The sequence below is a fragment of the Ambystoma mexicanum genome, chromosome 1q, assembly GCF_040938575.1.
Source record: "Ambystoma mexicanum isolate Mex_15411 chromosome 1q, UKY_AmexF1_1, whole genome shotgun sequence".
Classification (NCBI taxonomy): Eukaryota; Metazoa; Chordata; class Amphibia; order Caudata; family Ambystomatidae; genus Ambystoma; species Ambystoma mexicanum.
The window spans coordinates 933,048,110-933,072,449 of record NC_090922.1 but is presented as its reverse complement, the minus strand read 5'-3'; the positions used below and the strand labels follow the sequence as shown (position 1 = coordinate 933,072,449).

Below are 24,340 nucleotides of genomic sequence, written 5' to 3'. Positions count from 1 at the left end.
AGGCCTGAATGGGACTACTTTACCTGTGGGACTATTTTGCCACTCGGGCGTGGTCAGGGAAGGATACATACCTGGTTGGGGAACGATACATACCTGGAACTTCTTTGGAGGCTATTTAAGCCACGCCCAGACAGCAGCTCACGCTTCGCGTTGTTCTGCTCCTAGCAGCTGGACGCTCACCGTGTCAGCTCCTGCATCCCGGCTCCAGCCACGCCCGATTAGATCCTGGAACACCTAGAAGGAGAGGAGAGAAGAGAGAAGGTGAGAACAAGAACATTGCCAGTTGCTTACCTGTGTTCGGAGTCGTCACGCCGGCTACCTGAAGAAGAAGAGTTTATTTTAAACGCTTCGCGTCGCTCGTTGCAGCGCCGCGCTCACTCACCTGTCCACGAAACATCTTCATTCTTCATCGCGACCCTCTGCATGGTCCACCGCATACCTGCACCTAGGGGAAGAAGAAAGACAAAAGGTGAGCAGCAGGATCGTTATGATGAAACCTGGGTTCCATCTTTAATATTTACCTGTCTGTACTAGGCGGGTCCTGTCAGCATCTCGGGTCGGCGCTGCTTCTTGGGCAGTTACCGTACCCCGGCCCCTAAGGGGAAAAAAGACAAAGCATTACTGGATGTATTTAAAAGACATTTTCAAGGAATCATCTTACCTCTTATCCACCTGAGTTATTTCCGGCGATTCCATTCTTCACTCCTAAAACTCCCGCAGTTTCTGTAATAAGGAACGGACTTCAGATTTCGAAGACAGATGAAAGGGAGATCATTTTCTTGAACTTTTACGAACTACATACTCACGGCGCTTGCCTGAAAAGTCAGGTGAACTTGAACCTCACGTTTGCAGCTAACCAGTGAAGTAACTGGATATACACGCACCCCTGCACCAGAAGCAGGATGGAGAGTTCATCCTTTCAAAACCTAAGGTGAGACTTAGCGGGGGGAATTTTAGGAGGTGGCCAACGGAGAGTGAACTGGGAGGTGGGAAGCCAAAGCGTCACTCCGTAGATAGCCAACCCCCTTTCTCCATCTGCAGAAGGATTCTCCTGCGGATTAGACAAGCAAGATTCGAGGGTCCTGTCCAGTCGGTCTTCTGAGTTCTGCGCATCACCCTAGAAGAGGCCACAGCAACCCAGACCAGATCAGCGCCTCCGTGGGAGTCAGGTGAGCGTTACAGAACGCGAAGCCTACCTACAATTTCCTACCCAGGCGCTATGGAAACTTCTGAGACTGACCAGTTGGCCCAATTACTGGGGGAATTACAGGCAGAAGAGCATTCCGCCCGCCAAGAGACTAACACTCTCAGGAGAGAACTGATTCTATCCAAGGAACGAACTGATGACCTGGCTAGACAGCTATTGCAGAGTCAGGCTGGACAAACACCTCTACCTGGTTCCGGGGGTAATCCCGCTCCTGTGGTTTCAAATAACCCGGTTCAAATCAATCTACCTGGAAATATGCCACTGGCCCCGCCTGAACGTTTTGCTGGGGACCCCAAAAAATATGCCGTATTCATGAACCAGTGCCGCTTGCACTTTCTATGCAGACCTGGGGCCTTCCCTAATGACCAAACCAAGGTAGCCTTTGTCTTATCATATCTCAGGGGCTGTGCTGCCGATTGGCCAGTTCCACTGGTAACTCAAGATGACCCAATTCTCCGAGACTTTCAAGGCTTCCAAGCAAGCATGGAAAGATTATTTGCTCGACACTCCCAGGGACAGGCCCTGGACAACGAACTTCTGTCCTTACGACAGGGTAATCAGGATCTCTTACCCTACATCGCCACCTTTAATAGGTTGATTGTGGAAACTGGGTGGCCCGAGAATAAAAAGATCACGTTATTTCATCGAGGCCTGCGCGGAGAACTTAAAGATGTCCTGGCACAAATTGTAAATCCGCCCCAAGACTGCGCGGAATATATAGACTTAGTGGTCCAACTAGATCACAGGCTTCAAAACAGAAAAGCAGATCGGTCCAAGTTCGAAACCCGAGTGTTGGTCAAGACTCACGTTAACCCCAAGGGTACCGATGTTTCCGAACCTATGCAAATTGGAGGAGTTAAGGGACCATTAACTCAAAGGGAACATGATAGAAGGCGGCAGAAGCAATTATGTCTTTATTGCGGGGCTTCTGGACACTTTTTACGATATCGCCCGGTTAAACCACCCCAGAAGGTGGTAGGAGCCACTGACAAAAACCTTAAGGAATCTGATTCGGGAAACGACCAAGCCCGACAAGTGTAGAGGTCCACTTGCCGAGCTTGAAAACTAACTCTTTGACCTCGCATTTCATTATGCCAATGGTCCTCGTAGATCCGGGACAGCCTCGGCGGTTGCATGCGATAAAAGCATACATCGATAGCGGGGCTGTTGGAAACTATGTTGACCGTGAATTGGCCTCCAGGATTAATCTCCCTCTCCGTCCTAAAACCAGCAAAGATGTCATTACCACAGTGGATGGAACCGAAATTGCCTCTGGGCCGGTAACACATTCCACTACAGAAATGACATTAGTGGGTCAGGATGGACATCGGGAGGCGGTTGTGCTTGATGTAATCAAGGCTCCACATTTTCAAGTAATTCTAGGAATGCCTTGGTTAGAAACACATAATCCTCGAAGTGACTGGCGAGCGAAGAGAATAACCTTTCCAGATTGTGCAGAAACTTGTTATCCAAGAAATCCAAATTTAGGCCTGGCCACAGTAACCTCTGCCATTATGCATCTACCGCCCGAATACCAAGAATTCCAAGATGTCTTCCAAAAGGAACAGGCCAACACGTTACCTCCCCACCGGTCGTACGATTGTCAAATCGATCTGATACCCAATGCACAACCGCCTTGTAGTAGAATCTATGCCCTTACTGAACCGGAGAATCTTCATTTGCGACAATATTTAGATCATTATTTGGCCAATGGTTTTATTCGCCCGTCAAAGTCTCCTGCTTCCTCAGCTCTGTTCTTCGTGCCGAAAAAAGAAGGCGACCTTAGAACTTGTATCGACTACCGTGCCCTAAATCAGATAACGGTTAAGAATCGTTACCCTCTGCCTCTGATCCCTGAACTTCTCGACCAAGTGAAAGATGCCTGCATATACACCAAGTTAGATCTTCGGGGGGCTTATCATCTGGTACGAGTAAAAGAAGGCGACGAATGGAAGACTGCCTTCCGCACCAAATATGGACTCTTCGAATACCAAGTAATGCCTTTCGGGTTGTGCAACGCACCTGCTGCCTTTCAATACTTTATGAATGATGTCCTTCGGGAACTTATCGATGTTTGTGTTATAGTATATATCGATGACATTCTGGTATATTCTTCCTCGGAATCCGATCACAGAAAACATGTCAAGGCAGTTCTTGAGAAATTGCGCCAGCACAAACTGTTTGCAAAACTCGAAAAGTGTGTTTTTCATGCCACGGAAGTCGAGTTTCTTGGATTTATCCTAACACCTAAGGGAGTCTGAATGGACTCGCGAAAAGTGGGTGCCATCCTTAAATGGCCATCACCTAGTTCAGTGAAGGGTGTTCAGAGCATGCTTGGCTTTGCCAATTTCTATTGCAGATTTATCCCGGAATTTTCACGTGTGGTTCAACCTATCACTGCGCTCTTGCAGAAAAATAAACGCTTCGAATGGTCTAAGGAGGCAGAACAGGCCTTTCACGAACTGAAAACTAAATTTACCTCCGCACCTATTTTGAAACATCCGCGTCCAGATCTCCCATACATAGTTGAAACCGACGCATCCAGCTTAGCCATGGGAGCTGCCCTGTCTCAAAGAGATCCTGTAACAAACCAATTGCACCCTGTAGCCTTTTGGTCCAGAAAGTTCTCGGCGCCTGAAGTTAATTATGCAATCACCGACAAGGAGTTATTAGCTATTAAGTCCGCCTTCAAGGCTTGGCGTCACTACCTTCTTGGTGCAAGACATACCATCACGGTGATCACGGACCACAGAAATTTACAATACTTAAAAACTGCCAAAGCCCAATCATCACGTCAGCTCCGATGGGCTTTATTCTTTGCTGAGTTCGATTTTGTAATCACCTACCGCCCTGGCTGCAAGAACGGTAAAGCGGACTCTTTATCCCGAATTGGGATGGGAGAAACGAATTCAAGCTTAGAACCAGTACCAATAATACCTGAGCAGAGAATTTTGGGCTTGACCTCTTTACAAACTATTGGAGACATTCAAGCTAGAGTTAAACAACTTCTAAACCCTACAGCCTTGCAAGAATGGATTCAAAAGGGTTCATACTTTTCCGTCAATGATGGTCTACCTTACTTCCAAGGGCGATTATTTCTACCTCAAAGAATTACAAGAACTCGTTATTGCCCATTATCATGATACACTGATGGAAGGACACCCAGGTATTGCCAAGACAGAAGAAAAGATTAAACGGCAATTCTGGTGGCCATCCTGGCGGAAGGATATTAAATCTTTTGTGATGTCCTGCGGAGTTTGCGCCCAAAATAAAGGTAAAAAGAAAAGACCAGCCGGTCTTCTACAACCCTTAGACATTCCCCCGGCACCTTGGCACACCTTGTCACTGGATTTAATCACGGACCTGTCTCCTTGTAATGGATACAATACTATCCTTGTTATTGTGGACCTATTTTCCAAAATGGCTCATTTTATTCCATTAAAAGGGTTACCTTCAGCTTCCATCCTAGCCAAGGAATTCCTTGAGAATATCGTTCGTTTACATGGATTCCCATCCATACTGGTCTGACCGAGGAAGCCAATTCATTTCCCATTTTTGGAGAAAGTGTTGTCAACTGGCACAAATCGATGTACGATTATCAACCAGTCATCACCCTCAGACAGATGGTCAGACGGAGAGAACCAACCAGACCCTTGAACAGTATCTTTGGTGTATGTTGCATCAATCTGAATGTAATTGGAAAGATATTCTATGGATCGCTGAATACGCATAGAACAATTCAGTACATTCTGGAACGGGGCAAACTCCTTTTTATACTTTGTATGGTCATCACCCTCGAACCTCAGACCTCGACCCCCCTCAAAGTCTCGAAATGCCCGCTGTGGACCATTTGCATTCCACGATAACTCGAGCCTTCAAAGAAGCAACTACTCATTTACAGCAAGCCAAGAAAAAATACAAAGAAAATGCTGATTTGCATCGAAGTAAGGCACCTCCATACCAAATAGGGGACCAAGTGTGGCTTGCGACCAGACACTTATCCCTCAAAGGACTGCGAACTTTCAACCCAAGATATGCAGTGCCTTACCCAATCAAAGCTATAATCAACCCGGTGGCCATCAAACTCGACCTACCAGCTAACATGCAGATTCATCCAGTTTTTCACGGGTCACTGTTGAAACCAGTGCAACGTGGAACCAGGCTAATCAAACCGCCAGAACCAGTTCAAATTGATGGGGAGCCTGAATTCGAAGTAAAGGACATTTTAGATTACAAGGTGTCAAAATCAAAACTCTTCTATCTAATTGATTGGAAAGGATATGGGCCTCAGGAGAGATCTTGGGAACCTAGCGACCATGTACATGCGTGTAATGCTCACCTGACTCCCACGGAGGCGCTGGCCTGGTTTGGATTGCTGTGGCCTCTTCTAGGGTGATGCGCAGGACACGGAAGATGGAATGGACCGGACCCCCAAATCTGGCTTGTCTGGCTCGTAGAAATATCCTTGTGTGTGAAAAGGGAGTATTAACAATCTGCGGGATAATGCGTAGGCCTCCCACTCCCCTTCTCACCCTCCACGAAACCCTTCTGCGATTCCCCGTGAAGTCTCACCTTAGGGTCTGAAAGGACGAGCTCTCCATCCTGCTTCTGATGCAGGGGCGCGTTGTTATCCAGTTACTTCACTGGATCTCGGATTGGTGAGAGTTCAAGTTCGCTTGACTTTTCAGGTAAGGCATCGTAAGAATTCTGTTGCAAGTTCAAGCTTTAAATAACCATTGTCTGTTTTCTCTATTTCAGGTGCTGAATGAAGATTCCGAGTTAGGGAATGGAACCGTCGAAGGAAAATTCTGGAGAGTTTTTGATGAGTGGTTCCTCTAGTGTTCTTGCATTAATGCACTAATGCTTGTGTCTTTTTCCCCTTAGGGGCCGGGGTTCGGAAATGCCGAAGATACAGCGCCGACCCGAAGTGAGAAGAGATGTCCCAATAAATATCAGGTAAGTCTTAGATGAGGGTTTCGCTAATGTCCTTGCATTCGCTCACTAATACTAATGTCTTTTTCCCCTTAGGGGCCGGGGTTCGGGAATGCCGAAGAAACGGCGCCGACCCGAAGTGAAGAGGGATTGACCCAACAGGTAAGTCTTATGGTGGAAATTAAGCTTTTCTTATTCTCTTCCCTAGCTCACCTTTGTTCTTGTCTTTTTCTCCTTTAGGCACTGAAATGCGGCGGAAGATCCAGATGGTCGCTGATGGGCAAGAAGGCGCCTAGTAAAGGTGAGTGGAATGCTGCGCTGCAGCGAGCTATGCAATGTGCTTTTAAAAATGAATGTCTTCCCTTTAGGATCGTCGGCAAGATGACTCTGGAATGCGGATTAAGCAGGTAATGTCTCTTCTTTCTCCTGTTCTCCTCTCTTCTCCCTTTACAGGTGTTCCAGGATGCTCTCAGGCGTGGCTGGAGTCCGGATGCAGGAGCAGACACGGTGAGCGTCCAGCTGCTAGGTGCAGAACAACGCGAAGCGTGAGTTGCTGCTTGGGCGTGGCTTAAATAGCCTTCAAAGTAGTTCCAGGTATGTATTCTTCCTCTAAGGTATGTATTCTTCCTCCAGCCACACCCGTGTGGTAAAGTAGTCCCATAGGTAAAATAGTCCCATTCAGGCCTCTAGGTGGCCTGGATGTTGCAGCACGGTCTGCATCAGGCAAATTCACACCAAGCACTTCTTAACACAAAGTCATCCTTTATGAGCCTGGCGCCTATGGCGCCTGGAGTGTTGTCCAACATGAGCCTGGTGCCAAAGGCGCCAGGACTGAGTCCAAAGGGCCCCTACCTGGGACCGCTGGGACTTCCCTCGGGAACATGATGTCTGCCTCTGGGGTTGCTGGGCCCGGTCTGGCTCCTTGGGGGTAGGCATCATGACAATGCGCCTCGGTTGGTAAAATAATTCCACCGGAATTTCCCAAACAAACCAAAACCCCCGGAGAGAACAACCTTGGAAGGGGCCTTGGGAGGGGGTACTGTCATGATGCCTACCCCCAAGGAGCCAGATCGGATCCAGCGTCCCCGGAAGCAGACATGTTCTCGGGGGGAGGTCCAGCGGCCCCTGGTAGGGGCCCTGTGGACTCAGTCCTGGCGCGCTCATATTGGACATCAGTCCTGGCGCCATAGGCGCCAGGCCATAACAAGTGAACTTATGTAAAGAGTGATTTTGTGTAAACTTACCTGATGCAGACCATGCTGCAACATCCAGGCCTCTTTGAGGCCTGAATGGGACTACTTTACCTGTGGGACTATTTTGCCACTCGGGCGTGGTCAGGGAAGGATACATACCTGGTTGGGGAACGATACATACCTGGAACTTCTTTGGAGGCTATTTAAGCCACGCCCAGACAGCAGCTCACGCTTCGTGTTGTTCTGCTTCTAGCAGCTGGACGCTCACCGTGTCAGCTTCTGCATCCCGGCTCCAGCCACGCCCGATTAGATCCTGGAACACCTAGAAGGAGAGGAGAGAAGAGAGAAGGTGAGAACAAGAACATTGCCAGTTGCTTACCTGTGTCCGGAGTCGTCACGCCGGCTACCTGAAGAAGAAGAGTTTATTTTAAACGCTTCGCGTCGCTCGTTGCAGCGCCGCGCTCACTCACCTGTCCACGAAACATCTTCATTCTTCATCGTGACCCTCTGCATGGTCCACCGCATACCTGCACCTAGGGGAAGAAGAAAGACAAAATGTGAGCAGCAGGATCGTTATGATGAAACCTGGGTTACATCTTTAATACTTACCTGTCTGTACTAGGCGGGTCCTGTCAGCAACTCGGGTCGGCGCTGCTTCTTGGGCAGTTACCGTACCCCGGCCCCTAAGGGGAAAAAAGACAAAGCATTACTGGATGTATTTAAAAGACATTTTCAAGGAATCATCTTACCTCTTATCCACCTGAGTTATTTCCGGCGATTCCATTCTTCACTCCTAAAACTCCCGCAGTTTCTGTAATAAGGAACGGACTTCAGATTTCGAAGGCAGATTTAGTTTAGTTTAGTTTATTCATTTGTATTGCGCGCCAGACCCGAGAGTATGTGGGCGCATGAGCAGCAGATTATTCAAAGCTTGGTTACAGGTTGCTTATACATAACTTATACATATCACTTACAGCTTATACATATCATATACCTACATTGCAGATATATTAGGGAGTTTGCAGATAAGCATTTGTTCTAGGTTGGCGGCCATGTGGTGTTGGGTTAGGTGAATTAGAGCTCTTTGTTCTTTATCCAATTGATATAATTGCGTCTGAAGTGAGTAAAGGTTTAAGGTGACCTAAGGGATGGTGGTAGGGCGTTCCAAAGTTGGGGTGCCTTCACCTGGAAGCTGTTGCCGCCCATTTTAGTGCGTTTGTACCTAGGGACTATGAGTAGGTTTGCGTTAGAGGTTCTGGTGGGTCTGTTGGGGGTGTATTTGCATATTCTGTCTGCAAGGTAGCATGGGGCAGCGTTGTTCAGACATTTGTGCGTTAGCGATGCTACTTTGAGCAGGATTTTGTCTGAGGTGTTGAGCCAGTTATGGGATTTCCGGATGTTGGAGATGTGGGCTCTCTTGGGGATGTTAAGCACAGCTCTGAGAGCGTTGTTTTGGAGCGTCTGAATTTTGTTTGTGATTTGCTTGCTGGCTCCGACGTAGAGGGCATTACAGTAATCCAGTTTGGATAATAACAAGGCTCTGGCTAGTGTAATGCAGCTCTGGGGAGATCGGAAGGGTTTGGCAGCTCTTATAAGCTTACATGTGTAGGCCGTGGAAGATGCCATGGAACTAACCATGGAGGTAAGGGCGGAGTCGAGGTATATTCCTAAAGTTTTCACTTCTCTGGCAACCTTGATCGGGTTCCCGTCTATGATGAAGTTGGTATAGTTTTGGTCTAATTTGGTTATGTTTGTAGAGGACCCGAGGATGATGAGTTCCATCTTGTCATCATTCAGGCATAAACTGTGCAAAGCCATCCATGCCTGGATGATGAGGTACACCTTGTTCACCAAGGCCAAATCCTGGTTGTAGTCTCCCGTCAGCGGGATGAGGATCTGTGTATCATCAGCGTAATTAGTTTAGGTGATACCCAGGCCATCTAGATCATCAAACAGGGGCTTCGTGAACACTTTGTACAGAGTAGGGGAGACGCAGGAGCCCTGAGGGACTCCGCATGTGATGGGGATGGGGTCGGCAGCGGCAGTGGTGGAGAAGACACGCATGGATCTGTTGCTGAGGAATGACTCGATCCATCTGATGGCTTCTTGGGAGAAGTGCGCGGCTGAATCTAGATGATTGCAAAGGATTTTGTGGTCAACTAGGTCGAACGCCGCGGAGAGGTCTAATAAGAGAAGTAGTGCAGTTTTACTGTTGTCTCTGATAGTGTCTATCTGGGCTTTCAGATCAATGAGGGCTGTTTCAGTCCCGTGTAGGGGTCTAAAGCCTGATTGTCGCGTACCTAGGAGGTGGTTAGTTTCCAGGTGTTTTTGGATTTGTTGGTATGCTGTCTTGTCTAGTATCTTAAGCAGGAAGGGGACGGTGGCAATGGGTCTGTAGTTGGTCGGGATACAGGGGTCAAGGGAAGGTTTTTTAAGGAGGGGGAGGACCCAGGACTCTTTGAGGTTGCTGGGGACTGTTCCTGAGGCGAATGAGGCATTGATGAGTCTGGTGATGAATGGCGATGGGTCTCTTGCCGCATCTTTAATGATTTGTGGGGGGCAGAGGTCGCCTTTACAGTTGGAAGGTTTGAGGCTAAGAATGATTTTTTCCACTTCTAGGGTAGTGACTTTGGAGAAGCTAAAGCGAGTACTGTTGGGTGGGATGTGAGTGGGTGGAGTACTAGGGAGGGTATTACTGGGGTTGGTTGATTTGGAGAGGGAATCTTTCTTATTTTTAATTTTGGTTTGAAGGCCTAAGACTTTGTTGTTTAGTGCATTTTGGACACTAGTGCACCATTGTTTGTTCTTCACGCAAGTATCTGGGACAGGCACTGGTGTTTCCAATTTTTTGATAATTGTAAACCATTCTTTGGTACTAGAGTTGGAATGTGCGATCCTCTGGTTATAGGATTCTTGTTTGGCAGCTATAATTTCTTTTTTGTAATTGGCCTTGATTTTGTTTAGTAATAACTTGTTGTGGTCAGTGGGAGACGGTCTCCAGATTTGTTCCATTTTACTTTTTTCTAGTCGAAGCGCTTTAAGGTGGCTGGAGAACCATTGGTTAAGGTGCTTTTTTGGTTTGCTTTTTCTGAGCTTAAGGGGTGCGATGGAGTCTAAGGCTGTGCGCATGGTATTATTGTATCCTTCTATGAGGTCATAAGGGTTGGAAGCAGGGAGTCGGTTGAGCGTGGGGAGGATGAGTGGGATCACTTTTTCCGCTGTGATATTTTTCTTGCTTCTCGTGGGGTTGGCTTCGGCTAATGTTGAGTTGGTTATGGGGCTTGAGGCTTCAAGCAAGAAGGAGAGGAGGTGATGGTCAGACCAAGATTGAGGTGAGTTATTGGTGATGAGTGCCGCGCAGTTATGGTCTGCTACCCAGTCGAGGGTTCTTCCTTTGTTGTGGGTAGGGCTGGATACTTTTTGTGTGAAACCTAGTTCGGACAAGGTGTTGTTAATGAGGGTGGCCTGGTGGTCTTTGGGGTCTTTGTAGCCTAGGTTAAAATCTCCTAGGAGGAGGCATTGCGAGGAATTTTTTAGGTTATCGGTGAGGATAGCACTGAGGTCTTCCTCGAAGGATCCCAGGGGTCCAGGCGGTCTATAAAGTAGGTGAATGGATATTGTTTGCGAGTTAGCAGTGGGTAGCTTGGCTGTGAGTGCTTCGCATGATGGAAGGTGTGTAGCGGAGTCTAGTCTGATGTTGAGGTAGGTTTTAGCGATGATGGCCAGGCCTCCGCCTCTAGATTCAGTTCTATCTGCTCGGATAATGGTATAGTCATTGGGGATGGCTAGCGATAGGGCAGGGCCTGCGGCTGCATGGAGCCAGGACTCTGTTATGGCTAGGAAGTCTAGGTCTTCTGCTATGATGAGGTCTGCGATGTCCGTGGCATGGGCAATTATGGAACGTGCATTGATGAGGGCCCCTTTAATCGTAGGTGTGGTGGTTTTTGTAGGGGTGGGGGTAGTTGCTGTAATGCGTGCTTTGTTTTTGCTAGTAATAGTGTTGAGTGACTGAGGTTTGAGTTTTTTTAGTGTGAGGTTGGCGCATGTGCTAATGGTGGTTCGGTTGGTGAGTTTGGGTTGGGTGGAATCTCTGGCTCGGGGCTCGTGTAGTCTAGGTAGTCCGGACCGTAATCTAGTGAGCCTATCTGATAGGCTTGGAGGAAAGAATTGTGGAAGCATGAAGGTGTTGCTGGGCTCTATGAGGTGGGGTAGGGTGTAGTCTGGGCAGGCAGTGCTGGGGGAAGAACTATGCGGGCATGCGGATTTGACGAGGTGGAGAATGATTCTCAGCAGAATTGAATAGATGCCTGGGAGGAACCTTTTGTTAACTCAGTGAGGAGGTAATAAAAAGGGTACAGAGCAGTGTGTTGGTGGATTGAGGCAGCTATTGCGGCTTACCTGGGTTTGAAAATCCAGCAATGGGGCAAAAAACAGTGAACAAAAACAGTGTGCGGGCAGGCAGAACTGCTTCAGAGAGTAAACAGGGTGCCCCTAAGTTCAAATCTAGCAGGGCAGCCAAAGTGGCGTTGAATCACAGTATATGCAGGGCACATCTAGGTTCAAATCTCAGTGTATGCAGGGTACATCTAAATTCCAATCTAGCAAGGCAACCAAAGTAGCGTTGAGTCACAGTATATGCAAGGCACATCTAAGTTCAAATCTCAGTGTATGCAAGATACATCTAAATTCAAATCTGGCAAGGCAACAAAAGTGGCGTTGAATCACAGTTTAACATGGCATATGAAAATCAGAATTTGCATTTGGAGTCAGACTGGTTAGTGAATAGGTACTTTGTGACATATGGCTAGGGCAGGGCAACATGGCTTCCGTATGGAAGGGAGATCATTTACTTGAACTTTTACGAACTACATACTCACGGCGCTTGCCTGAAAAGTCAGGTGAACTTGAACCTCACGTTTCCAGCTAACCAGTGAAGTAACTGGATATACACGCACCCCTGCAACAGAAGCAGGATGGAGAGTTCATCCTTTCAAAACCTAAGGTGAGACTTAGCGGGGGGAATTTTAGGAGGTGGCCAACGGAGAGTGAACTGGGAGGTGGGAAGCCAAAGCGTCACTCCGTAGATAGCTAACCGCCTTTCTCCATCTGCAGAAGGATTCTCCTGTGGATTAGACAAGCAAGATTTGGGGGTCCTGTCCAGTCGGTCTTCCGAGTTCTGCGCATCACCCTAGAAGAGGCCACAGCAACCCAGACCAGATCAGATCAGCGCCTCCGTGGGAGTCAGGTGAGCGTTACAATGGCTCGCTTTTCCCCTACTAGTTCCTCGGCAAAGTCCCTCTCCTCCTGTGCTCCCTGGGTGACTATGCGGAAGTGTTCAGCCGCTCTAGACAAAACCTCATTTAGGAGAGGTTGGTTGTCGACTGGAGAGTCGGTAACCTGAGGTTCTTTGCCTACCGGGGAGTCTACTCTGTAGACTGCTGGGTCATCTTCCTCTTGGTCCTCGTCATCCCTATAGTAGTCCACTCCCGTTTGGTCATCCAACGTTTCCAAATCTGGATCCTCTTCTTGTAGTGGATCCTGACTATACTGAGTGTATGGCTGTATGTAGAAAGGGTCATAAGACCAACTTTGCGTTGGTGCCTCAACTCGAGGTTTTTTACCAGGGGGTAAAGGGTCCCTAGACCCTGAGGGAGTAGTCCCGTCAGGGGTATAGGAGAGGAAGTGACCTGGGTTCTTGGCATAGAAGTCCGCTAGGGATGACATTCTAGACATAACCCTGTCTATATCTTCACTGGACCATTCTCTGGATCTGGGGATTACCCTTTCCTGGGAGTGTTTCCCTGCTATAACCTGACTGGACCTATGGGCTTGTGCAGGGGACTTGGTTAGCTGTATCAGAAGACCTAGCACTGTCTTTATGTATCAGAGGAGTAGAAGGCGGCTGAGAGGATTTCTTCTGTTTTACCCCCTCCCCATGAGTGAAAGAGTGCTTCCCTGGTGTTTTCACCTTCTCAGAGGTTTTCCACGTCTGGCGTTGAGATTCGGGGGTAGTGTCCCTTTCCTTAGAGTGAGGACGTCGGGAAACGGGAACCGCCGTCGAGCGGTCTGCTGACGCCGACTCCTGGAGTGCGGCCTGGGGATGGAGGTCGGCTTCGTCTTCTGACGATCGTACCTCCATTACTTTGATGAGTGAGGCACTCTTGGCAACAGTGAATGGTTGCCTGGTGTCATGCGGCGATCTTGCTGGAGAACGCCCAGAGGACACCGATTCGGTGGACCGTTCTTTGCGTACCTCTTTCCGAGAACTCGACACGCGTGTTGAGTCTCAGTTGGACTTCGAGTGTTTAGCGGAAGTCGTGTAGGTAGCGCTCTCATTGCCGGGTGTGCTCCCCATAGCTGCCCTGACGGACAACCTTCCGAGGTCGGGGACTTGCACGTTTGGGTGTCTTTCGACGCCACGTTTCCCTCGCCGTCCGATAGTACGGCGTCGCTGCCATCACTGAAGGTGCCCTCTGCTTCCATGGCCTCTCGTTGCCTGGCGTGGTGGGCCCAACGTTTTGTCGAACGGTCCTTTAGAGTCTTAGCCTTGAACCGGCTACACGCTCTGCAGTTCGCCTCGGGGTGGTCCCTCGGCAAGCAGAGGTTACAGGTGGCGTGTCTGTCAACCCAAGGGTACTTGTGGTTGCACTTGGGGCAAAATTGGAAAGGGGTACCCTCCATACGCACCCTGTGGCAGCAGGCTAGTGTGTGTAGGAATATATATATAAATATATGTGAGTGTAGAGTATGTACCACCCCCCACTCTCCCTACTTGGAGGGCCGAGGCCAGAGGCTTTCCAAGGCCCGGGCCGAGGCCAGAGGCCTTCTGAGGCCCAAAGTCCGTCGTGCAGCTCTCGACGGTTATCTTCTCAGGGCCGGCGTCGAGCTTCGATATTCGGTGACTCGACATGGGGATGGAGAAAACGGGGAAATATTATAATATTTGCAAAATTATGGCTAAACGCCAGGGAACTCCGCGGAATGCTTCCGACCAGTATGGCGGAAAAAAACAATCTGAGGGTCCTAGACGTGTGAGGGATCATGGGTACAGTGGACGTCACACTAGGGATAGTATTACTGGCACGCCCTGTGGCGACGCCCATTTTTGAGTTTCGAAAAACAAACTGTAATACTCTGCAGCTTCCACTAGATGTCGGCCTATGCACAGCATGTGATCTAAGCAGATTCCACAAGCCTCAGAAAAAAATATGCTCCCTGGTCATCTAGATTGCCCTCCAACCTTTGGTAGACCTCATCTAGGGGTTCTAATACTTTCGTTAAGTTTTCATCCTTTTCAGTTGCTGAGCATTTTCAGCTGGTGTCTGTAGCTTGAGCCCTGTGCTCATCATCTTACACAAATGAAACTACCTTGGCCATAGTGGTGTTAACAACGCCAATGTTCCAAACCTGGGAGTAGAAGGCTTAGGCACTTCCTCCTCCTCCCCATTCGTCCTATTAATTTGAGAATTCCAACACTTTAGCATTGTTAAGAGGGATGATCCCTCAGACATGACATTCCCCATAGCGTATAAAGGGAGTGCATGTTGTTTAATTTGTTCTGCTCCAACTGCGCATCATGCCTAGGCGGCTTCTGTAGTCATTGGAGACTACCTCGAACATTCCACACTTCGTCCAGAGGAGGTGCCTTCAGGCTTCTGCCTGTGTTCTACTATGTGAGTGAAATATATAAAGGGGCAAGGGACCCTATTTTTTGTGATGGGGGCCTGACTCAGGAGGGTGGGAGCAGGCTATCAGAACAGAATGTAGAGTTAACGGCTACCCCTACCCCTTATTCCATAGACGCACGGGGGGGGGGTGCACTTATACTACAGTGTGGCTAAGTTAGCATATACTATCTCATAGATCACAGCATAGGCCGCCCACCGCTTGCGTCGCTTGCAAGGCAGACACCAGTCCTCGTCGTGGTTTGGTGGAAGGAAGTTATTCCACACCCTGCGTGTATCCTTTCAAAGGAGTTTCAAATTGCAGACCAAGCAAAATGTAAACTAGTATTTTCCATGGCTGGTCCAGGAATGTAGAGTAGCAGTAAGAATATCGGAGTAGGGTATAGAGGGATTCCATCAATGTGGCTTTCCCCACTCTCCCTACTGTACTCCTGGTCATCAAGCAGCATGGAAACTGGCTCATCTCTCCACCTCTTCAATGAAGAGTGTGAACACTGTTCTGGAGCAAAAGGTGTCGGAAGCCATTTGTTTTCTACTTTGCTAACATGTGGCCAACCGATGGCTAAAAAACAAATCCGAGTTTGTCGACGCGTGAACGATCACAGATACTGTTCAGCACACGTAGGATAATGATCGCGTGAAAGGAACGCCTGTCAACATCCCTTATTGTACCTGAAAAAAAAATAGATGTATTACGCTGAGTCAGCTACTAGATGGCGCCCTGTGCAAATCATGTGAATTTAAGAAGATTCACAAGCCTCAAATATACGCAACTAAAAAATAAAAAAAAGGAGCATTGCGGTGCATGTGCGTCTGTGTTCACTTTGATGCATGCCGCGTTGAGGTACTGCTTATTGCAATTCCATTCATTCATCCAGGCCATCAGACATTTCAGCTCTTTTCCCCCCTAAAATCATGATCTTGGTGTTCTCTCTCACGATAATTGGAAAATGTGCTCTCTAGCAAAAGGGCTGCAGGGTGCTTTAAGCAATTCGTGCCCATTTGTTTTTATTCTTAGAGACTCCTGAAATTGATTCTTCCACAAGATCAAAAAACTGAATGCGCTTGCATTTGGACCGGATTTTTGTTATTTTTTAGAGATGTTTTTCCACAGCCTTCAGAGACCTAACTTGGAAGAACAGGGTGTCTACCAAGTTAAACCAAAACTCACAATGGCAGCAGAGCACCGAGGCTGTACTTTTAGGAGGGGGTGACTGATACCAAAGTACAAATTAGTAATGGTTGATTTGACAGATAAGCGTTACAAGGCAAAAAGCTTTATAGAAAAAAAAGCTGAGTGTGTTTTGCTTGGTTTTCCATGCAAGGTCGAAAAAAAAGAATTGGCTCTACCTGCCAATAGAGTACATGATTATGATCTAGGAAATCTCCAGCCTAAAAGTAACAGTGCTTTGTTCTACATGTCTGAAACTGCTTATTGCTGCCCATCTAGCCATTTCCCCTATGGTTTTACAGAAAGCCATACAGGGAATCTGTTGCATGTGCTTTCAATTGAAGTCACAATTGGCAAGATCGTTTTTTAAACATTTTATAAAATGATTCCAGAATTAGTCATTACATTTGTTTTTCTACTTACTTTTTGTTAAACGAGGTCTCACCCCAGTGTTTTCTAATATCAATGACTATTCCATGATGGAGAAAGGCAGATGATGGGGGTTCGGTAAAGGGCGGGCAGAGGGGGTCCCCCGAAAGAATCAAGTACACTCTGATTCACAAAAATACCACTCCCAGGGAAAAAGGAATTGCTGGAACAAACTACTTATGCTCTGATTAACGCACAGGTGGTCCAGGGGTTGCAAGTGAAGAGATAGCTTTCGTTGTCTGGTTTTTTTCTAAACGGGGATAATTCCCATGTCCCAAAAAATTGCATTGTTCCAGGGATCCACCAGCTGGACTGGTCAGACAACATTTAAAGAGGACCACTGCAACTGCCACAACAAAGTGACACCCCCCAGGACTATGCAGGTGCAGCAATTTGGAGAGGTGAACCACAGTCGCGATCAGGTACATTCTGCTGCTGTTGGTGGTGCAACACGGGCTCCGAGCAGGCTCCTCTTTTCAATTGAGAGCAGCTGCTGCAGTTGACAAGGTTCCAGGTTGCAGCTAGTATGCCCCTTCAGTGTATGATCAGGCTCCATGATGCTTTAGTAACACTTCCTAACCAACAGCAAGACAGTAGTGCAGAAAATAAGAGTTAAACCCATCAGTCTGAGTGAGGAAGGGAACAAAAGTCTTCCTCGTCCCAGAAGGTACAGCAGGTCCCCAATGACCGGCTTTGACAATGCTTGTTCTCTAAGCTGCAGTGCTTCGGCTCCCCTCTGCATCACCTTCATTCTTTGGACTCTTGGTTTCAATGGGCCGCCTCCAGAATGGAGCCAGGAACACTCCTTATACAAAATCAGGCCGGGGGCTACTCCAGCACACCAATGGGAGGTTTGGCTCCATTGAAACAGGTAGTTATGGACAGTCAGCTGCCTCACATCTGCCCAGCAACAGACATGTCCCGGTTTATGGGTGAATTGGGACAAGACTGTCCCTCTTCCAGTAAACAAGTTCCAGTCACATACAGCATTGACTGACAATCCAAGGCTGGATCCCGCAAACATGCATTTCCTTATTTAGGAGTTTCCAGACTCAGAGGGAGGAAAGATGGCCGAACAGCAAGATGGCACAAAAGCACTTGAACCATGAGGAGCAGCCATCTGAGTATATGGTGCTGAAAATTGAATTGTTGAGGTAAAAAAGATGGTGCATGGTAGGGCACCTTAAAAAAAATATATAGAACATGGTTCACTGCCACCAATCTGTCCTAGTTACCTCTAAAATGTAACAAAAATGTTGCTAAGTAAAAAGAAAAAGGGAGACAAAATATGCATGCAATGCTGCAATGGATGTGGCTTGCCTTACAAAGTACAAATACAAGAAAAACTAAATGGGATAAAAACCTCTCCCTGCACCAGCACCTATGGAAGACCAATGCCCCAAACCATGAGAGTTCTGAGTAAGGCTATAAAGATTTCACTTACCCAAAAAACAATCGCCGGATTTCTCAACCAGGAAGACTCCCCATTATCAGAACTACCGACAAGAAAGGTGCCGAAGAACAGCCAGTCCAGCCAGCTATGAAGACAGCAGGAAGCAAAGGAGGAACCCAATGGTAGCATTCCACTAGAAGGAAAGGAGCTAGGACAAAGGAGCAAGGTGTCCGCTGTTCCAGCCACACCAGGGTCCTCACCAGTAGACCATCTTCACCAACAATCTTCCAGGGGTTTACGTATAGATCAGAGGAATCTGTGAGGTCTTCCACGGATGATTAATTCAACCAGGGGCTTTCTTAAGCCAGCCCTTCAATTGCATCACAGGCAAAACGCACAAAGGTTTTGGGGTTAGCCAATCAGGCTGCACCTTTAAACTGCTAAATCCACATTCTCTTCGAATTAGATGTAGATTAAGAAGTCTAGATAACTGTATCCCACTCTACACCAGTTTAAACTACAACCGTGGGTGCATTTTCAGGCTATTTTGACAGTGCCTAATGGTCCATTATAGAAATAGGGATGGCCCAATATAAAACGGCCAGGAGCATGGCTTATAAAATGCATTCATACACCAATGGCTACAATAAGGTTGCATTGAGCTACCAATGCCGCAAGAGCCAAAAACCAATTCACATCTACTACCCTTGAACCCAACACACCTACAGGGTGACTGTCAACTCAAGACCAAAACTGAGCTTAAAATGCACCTTAACCTGCTAGCTATATAGGCTAAGAGAAGCACACCAGAATAAGAGTTGTAGTGTCAGGGGGACCTCAGTAGAATTCGCCCTGGCTACAAAAGAAATTGAACGACAATGTAAGCCAGCAAAATGTATAGAGGACCCAAAAAGTGAGGGAGCCAAAACTCCCAAAACAAAATTCTGCCCCTAAATTGGTAAATCCAGAGGATATTTCATATTTGTTGTCAACACTTGTTACATTGAATTAAAGTATGTAAATGAAATTGGTTCATTAATACTATCTAAATTTACTGTTCACATCAGTTACAAGTAGTTGTCAGTTTTTCATTTAATTCAGAGATGGTAAAGACGGCAGATATCAATGTGTAGCTTGGTATCAACCCCACAACAACATTGTGAAGATGCTTTAAGAAAAAAGCAACCTCACCATTTTTTTTACAGTTTGCCTCTTGTTAATTAGTTTAGGGCAGTTAGCATTACAAATCATTAAGTTTTATTTCTAAGAAAATGTTTACACAATCCTCCAAAGGGAAATATTCCAAAGAAGAAATATTAAAATGTGTAAGATGACAAATAGTCTTTCCAAATATATTCACATACCTGAAGAGCTTTTTCCTTTTCCTGGGTGAGTTCCTGAGAATGTTTGTTTGATAATGTTGTTGCTTGGGTGGTCCATTCACTTCGTAACTTGTCCAATTCTCTACTTTTTTCAGACAGGGTCTGCACAAACAGGAAAACAAGTTTTAAGTATCAACACAGCTTTATTCGACAAATGTGATTATATGAACATAACATACAGTACATCATCGGTAATAGCTTTTATTAGGATACAAAACCCACCATAAATAACAGATAAATACAATCTAGGAGCACAATAAAAAAAAAATAAAAAAAACATTGTCTCAAATTAACTGTCTGCCAAACCATGCTAAGTGCAAATATCTAGCCGCCACAGCATAATGGGTTGCTATATTACTTGCCTTTGAAAAACAATCAATAAAGCAGGGTCTTAGAAATGAAACATACAAACGGCAAAACAGCATGAAGTGTATCGCAGTTTACCTTGTACTTTTATAATAAGGGCATTGATAAATTACTGTTGTACCCCAGCAGTTTGTTCGGCTAGCCAGCGGTAAAATTCCAAACAAACTTAATAAAAATTTAGCATGCTAGTTTTGGTCTCAATCCAAGTTGCACTCATAGCCAACTTCCATCTAGCAATCAATGCATTTGTAAGTAATGTAGTTTAAGCCTTCAACCACAACCCGCTCGGCGTTCAAGCTAAATTCTTATTTGATTGGCATTTTGGTATTTGCTGTAACGATAGCTGGCCTTGTCCAGAAAACTATGGCTTAAGATGGATCACATTTCTTTAACATGTCTGGCCGTGTGAGAGGTGTGACACATGGGTGCTGTCGGCAACATCATGGACTTGCATGGTGTACATGTGCATGTGTCCGAGAAGCGAGTGTGTGACTGGCCAAGACTCCTGGATTGATGTTACTGGAGCATTTGAATGTGTGCTTGACTCTTGCTGACTAATTGACATTGAGTGGACTCTGATGTGATGGCTCCATGCCCTGCCTCAGGACTGTCAGGTGATGTGTGTGAATTACATGTGTATGTCCCATTATGCATGTGAGGGGCATTCACAATTTGTAGGTGCTGACAGTCCCTTGTCCAAGGATGTGACTGTCTGTTGTGAAGGGCAGTCATGTATGTGCTTGTGTGTTAATTGCACTTAGCAGTGTGTTGTGGAGGGTGATGATGTTTGTGTACTTTGCCAGTACAATTGATGTGCATATGTTTTGTGCCATACACACAAATGATCAGTACCCTGATGTATTTTTTTCTATGTCTCCCTATCCACAGCGATGTTGGAAGAGGGCGGAGAAGGTGCTGTGGAGCAAGGCAGCGGGGATGCCTCCACCAGGCACAGACGCAAGGCCCAGTCGCGCTACCAGGTAATTTCATCTTCGGGGAGCGAGGAGACTGGTGCCGCGTCAGAGACAACGGCCGCAGCTGCTGAGGGCAAGTCCAAGAGGGCGAAGGTGGTCGTGGACTCCTCGACAGTGGGAGAGACAGGTGCGGAACCGTTGCTAGCCGGTATCATGAGGAGTACAGGCACCATTTGTGATGATGTGCAGGCTTCCAATCTGGTAACTCCGCGTGTAACCTTTCAGCACCCCAGCCAAATTGTGTGGCAACTCAGCGCGTACCTCTTCCGCCACAAGTTTTCATGCGATTTGGCTGGAGGGACGGGAGGGCTGTAAACTGGTCATGGGATGGCACGGGGGCTTGCAACGTGTTTGGCATTTTACTTGCTTTTTACTGTGCGTGGGGGCGTTACTGGCGCTGCTTGATGTTCCTTGCGCCACTCCTAGTGATGCCTCAGGAAATCCACGAATACGCGTGCCGTGCAATTGTTTCTTTGCGCCACAGCTGACGCATGCGTGGCACATGCTCCTTCTCGGCGCGTGGCGCTTGCGCCTTTTCTGCGCTGGATTCTAAGAATCGGGCCCAAAATGTTCTTTAAGAAACTGTTCTCAGTGACCATAGTTGCTTTACAGGTATTTAATCCCAAAGCACTGAACCAGCTAGCATTGCTTGATGAGCCTGGTGTTCATAAATCGTTAACGAGGGTCTCAATGCCCATTCACAATGTGCTTTTGAAAACTTGACGGTAGCCATGATGTATCTTGATTTCTTGAATTGCGGGGAACATTTCTCTTCACCCCCACCCCCTGTTAATCTGTATGTTAAGTTTGGGCCAACTCCATCTAGTAGGGGTGAAGACCATAGATTTTGTTTTAGATTGATTAATTACTAGAACCTCATTTTTACAATAATGAACAAAAAGGTTGTGCTATTCTCTAAGCCTGCTGTTACAATGATCATCAACAAATAATAATGTACCTCATGGATCGACTATTTTTTTGTTTCTTCTTCTCTTAAATCCATATGTAGTAAACTGTTCCTCCATGATCTTGGGGCTAGTGACCATGTGATGATAAACTTCACATTGAGGGCCTCGTCGTGTAGTGTAAGTATTAGGTCTCGTCTTTGTTTGTACCTGTTAAACACGATAGGAGTGGCCTGTCTCGACGATGGGATGGAAAGACCTATAAGAATCTTATTAAAGATATGTCCCTTGTTGATATGAGGGGGCTAGGGGAGCTCTGTGTGGGGGCCAGCCTTCGCCTAGATTGGATCCTAGGCCACTGGAAATATGTATCATTAAGGGCATTAGGAAGGTTGTCTGATAAGGGATCTAAAACCATTGTTATTCATCCTCACCATTTTGATTCTCGTATTAAGGAATCTAAAGGACAAATGACAGGTTATTAAACACTTGAGGAGTATGAAACTCTCCTATGAAGAATATCTCAGGTTAAGGAAACCTGAGTGTCAACGGCATAGACATTTTGTTAAAGCTTTAAAATGTGATCAGTATAACCAGTCTATGCTGAGGACTCTCCTAAAAACAAACTAGAAAGTTTTGGTCCTGTATCAACAAAATAAATGATTTGGGTTCTGCCTCAATGTTATTCAAGAAAATACATGGGTGTCTTTTCCAACAAATTTAGCATGTCCCCCCTTATGGCTACTTCCTATCCTGATGTGTTTGACAACCCTGTGCTTGATGAGTCATGTCCCTGGGAAACAGAGGTTATTGTCTGGGCTATCATTAAACGTAAACCTTACAGGGCACCGGGTCCTAATGGACTTCCTCCGTTTCTCCTGAAAAAGGATCCGGATGCCTGCGCCATATTCCTCAAACCCTACTTCGATGGGATACATCTTACACATAAGGTTCCAGTCTTCTGGACACAGTCTATTCTTATCCCTATTTTTAAAAAGGGTAATGTACAGGAGCCTGGGAATTACAGACATATCGCCTTGACTGATTCATCTAGTAAGGTGTTTTCGATTCCGGTTCGAAGAGATTTGATTACCTTAATGAGCAAATCTAACACTCTGTTCCGCTTTCAGGTGGGATTTCGGCAGGAGATTGACACGTCCCTCAATGCTACAGTATTGAAACATTTACTACACAATGTGAAAGCATCCCAGGGGAAGAACATTTATATGGCCTCTCTGGACTTATCTTCTGCTTTCGACTGTGTGGTGCAAGAGCGATTGTGGGACAAGCTTCTTAGGTTTAATGTTCCTCAGAAGCAAGTCCATCTTATTGTCTTGTTACATCAAAACGCCACATTACAAATTTGTTTAAGCAAGGATGGGGCCGTTTCTCAGCTGATATTGGTTAAGTGAGGGTTCAGGCAGGGATGCACTCTTGCACCTACACCCTTTAATATGTATTTGAGTGATACTGAGGATCTCTGGCGCAGTCAAGCTGGGCCACCTTAGCATCCATTGGTTGGCTGGTGCGGATGATATTTGTTGTAGGACTCCAATGGAAGCTTAATATTTTTCCTGACTATGCTTTAGGGAATAACTTGGTGGCCAAAGGTGCAAAGTCTAAGGTGGTAGTATTCACTAATGTAATGCAATGGACATTGGGAGCAGAACATGTTGAATGGGTGGCTTCTATTCGTTACCTAGGATATAATCTGACTAATATATCGTCCATACAGATGTGGAAGGTGATGTTGAAGGAAAAGATGCTGCCCTTGAGATCTCAGATGAAGTTTATTATTAGGAAAATGTGTGGTTTTTCCCTTCTCCAGCTCTTAAATACTATTTGGTGAAGATCAAGCCAATTCTGCTGTATGGGCTGGACATGGCCTCAGTACATTTGGGTCCTTCTTTGGTATCTATACAGGGTCTGCTGTGGAAGAATGTGTTGGGATTGGCCTCTTCTATTCCTAATTCAGTGATATAGCATTAATTTAATCTTATCTCCCTACAGGCTAGACAACTTTGGAGACAACTATTGCTCTATTCCAAGTTTCTGAAGCCTCCGGCAAACTTTCTCTATGTTGATTTTCATCAGATTATGGAACATGGCTCAGTGTTTTCGCTTAACCTGTTCAGGTCACATATGTCTAATCTGCTGGCACAAATTGGGTCCTCTGATATGGAACTTTTGGGCAACCCGAACAAAGTAAAATACAAACTGTTTAGGGATGATTGGTGGAAATAATGTGGAATCACTGCCGTTATAGTCTTCCTATAGGGAATATGGTAGGTTTCCCTGGAAAAGGGGGGGGGGGGGACTTGGCTATCTAAAGTGTTTTCCCAGTAGTAAGATAAGTCAGATATTCTTGCGTTTCAAGCTGAACCAATTCCACACAAAAGAAAGGATTAAATATTGGTCAGTGTCATCTGGGGAAGATGTTTCTTCTTTGGTATGCCGTTTATGTAAGTGTCTGACCACATGTGAAAGCTTAAGACATTGGATTCTGGACTGTAAAGCTCCGAGTTGTGGTAGATCTGTTTTGTTTTATAATTGAACAATTTTGAATCCGTTCACTCCAAAGAATTGTCTTTGTCCTGTCTCATGTGGGTAGTGAACATATTTTTAGTTATTGTCCTTGTTCATTTTTTAAATGGAATTGATTTTAATTGTTACATTTTATTTATATTCATGTGAATGTATTGT

At 46.4% G+C, this 24,340-nt stretch overlaps 1 protein-coding gene across 2 annotated transcripts in view; it reads right to left on the bottom strand.

Annotated features, from left to right (window-relative positions):
• The window catches only part of SASS6 (SAS-6 centriolar assembly protein), a 1,114,399-nt gene that overhangs the window by 681,506 nt on the left and 408,553 nt on the right, over nucleotides 1–24,340 (bottom strand). For both annotated transcript variants that reach the window (XM_069641586.1, XM_069641587.1), the window contains exon 7: nucleotides 19,375–19,494. In XM_069641586.1, the coding sequence (XP_069497687.1) occupies nucleotides 19,375–19,494 (120 nt within the window). The remainder of the gene's footprint in view (nucleotides 1–19,374; nucleotides 19,495–24,340) is intronic.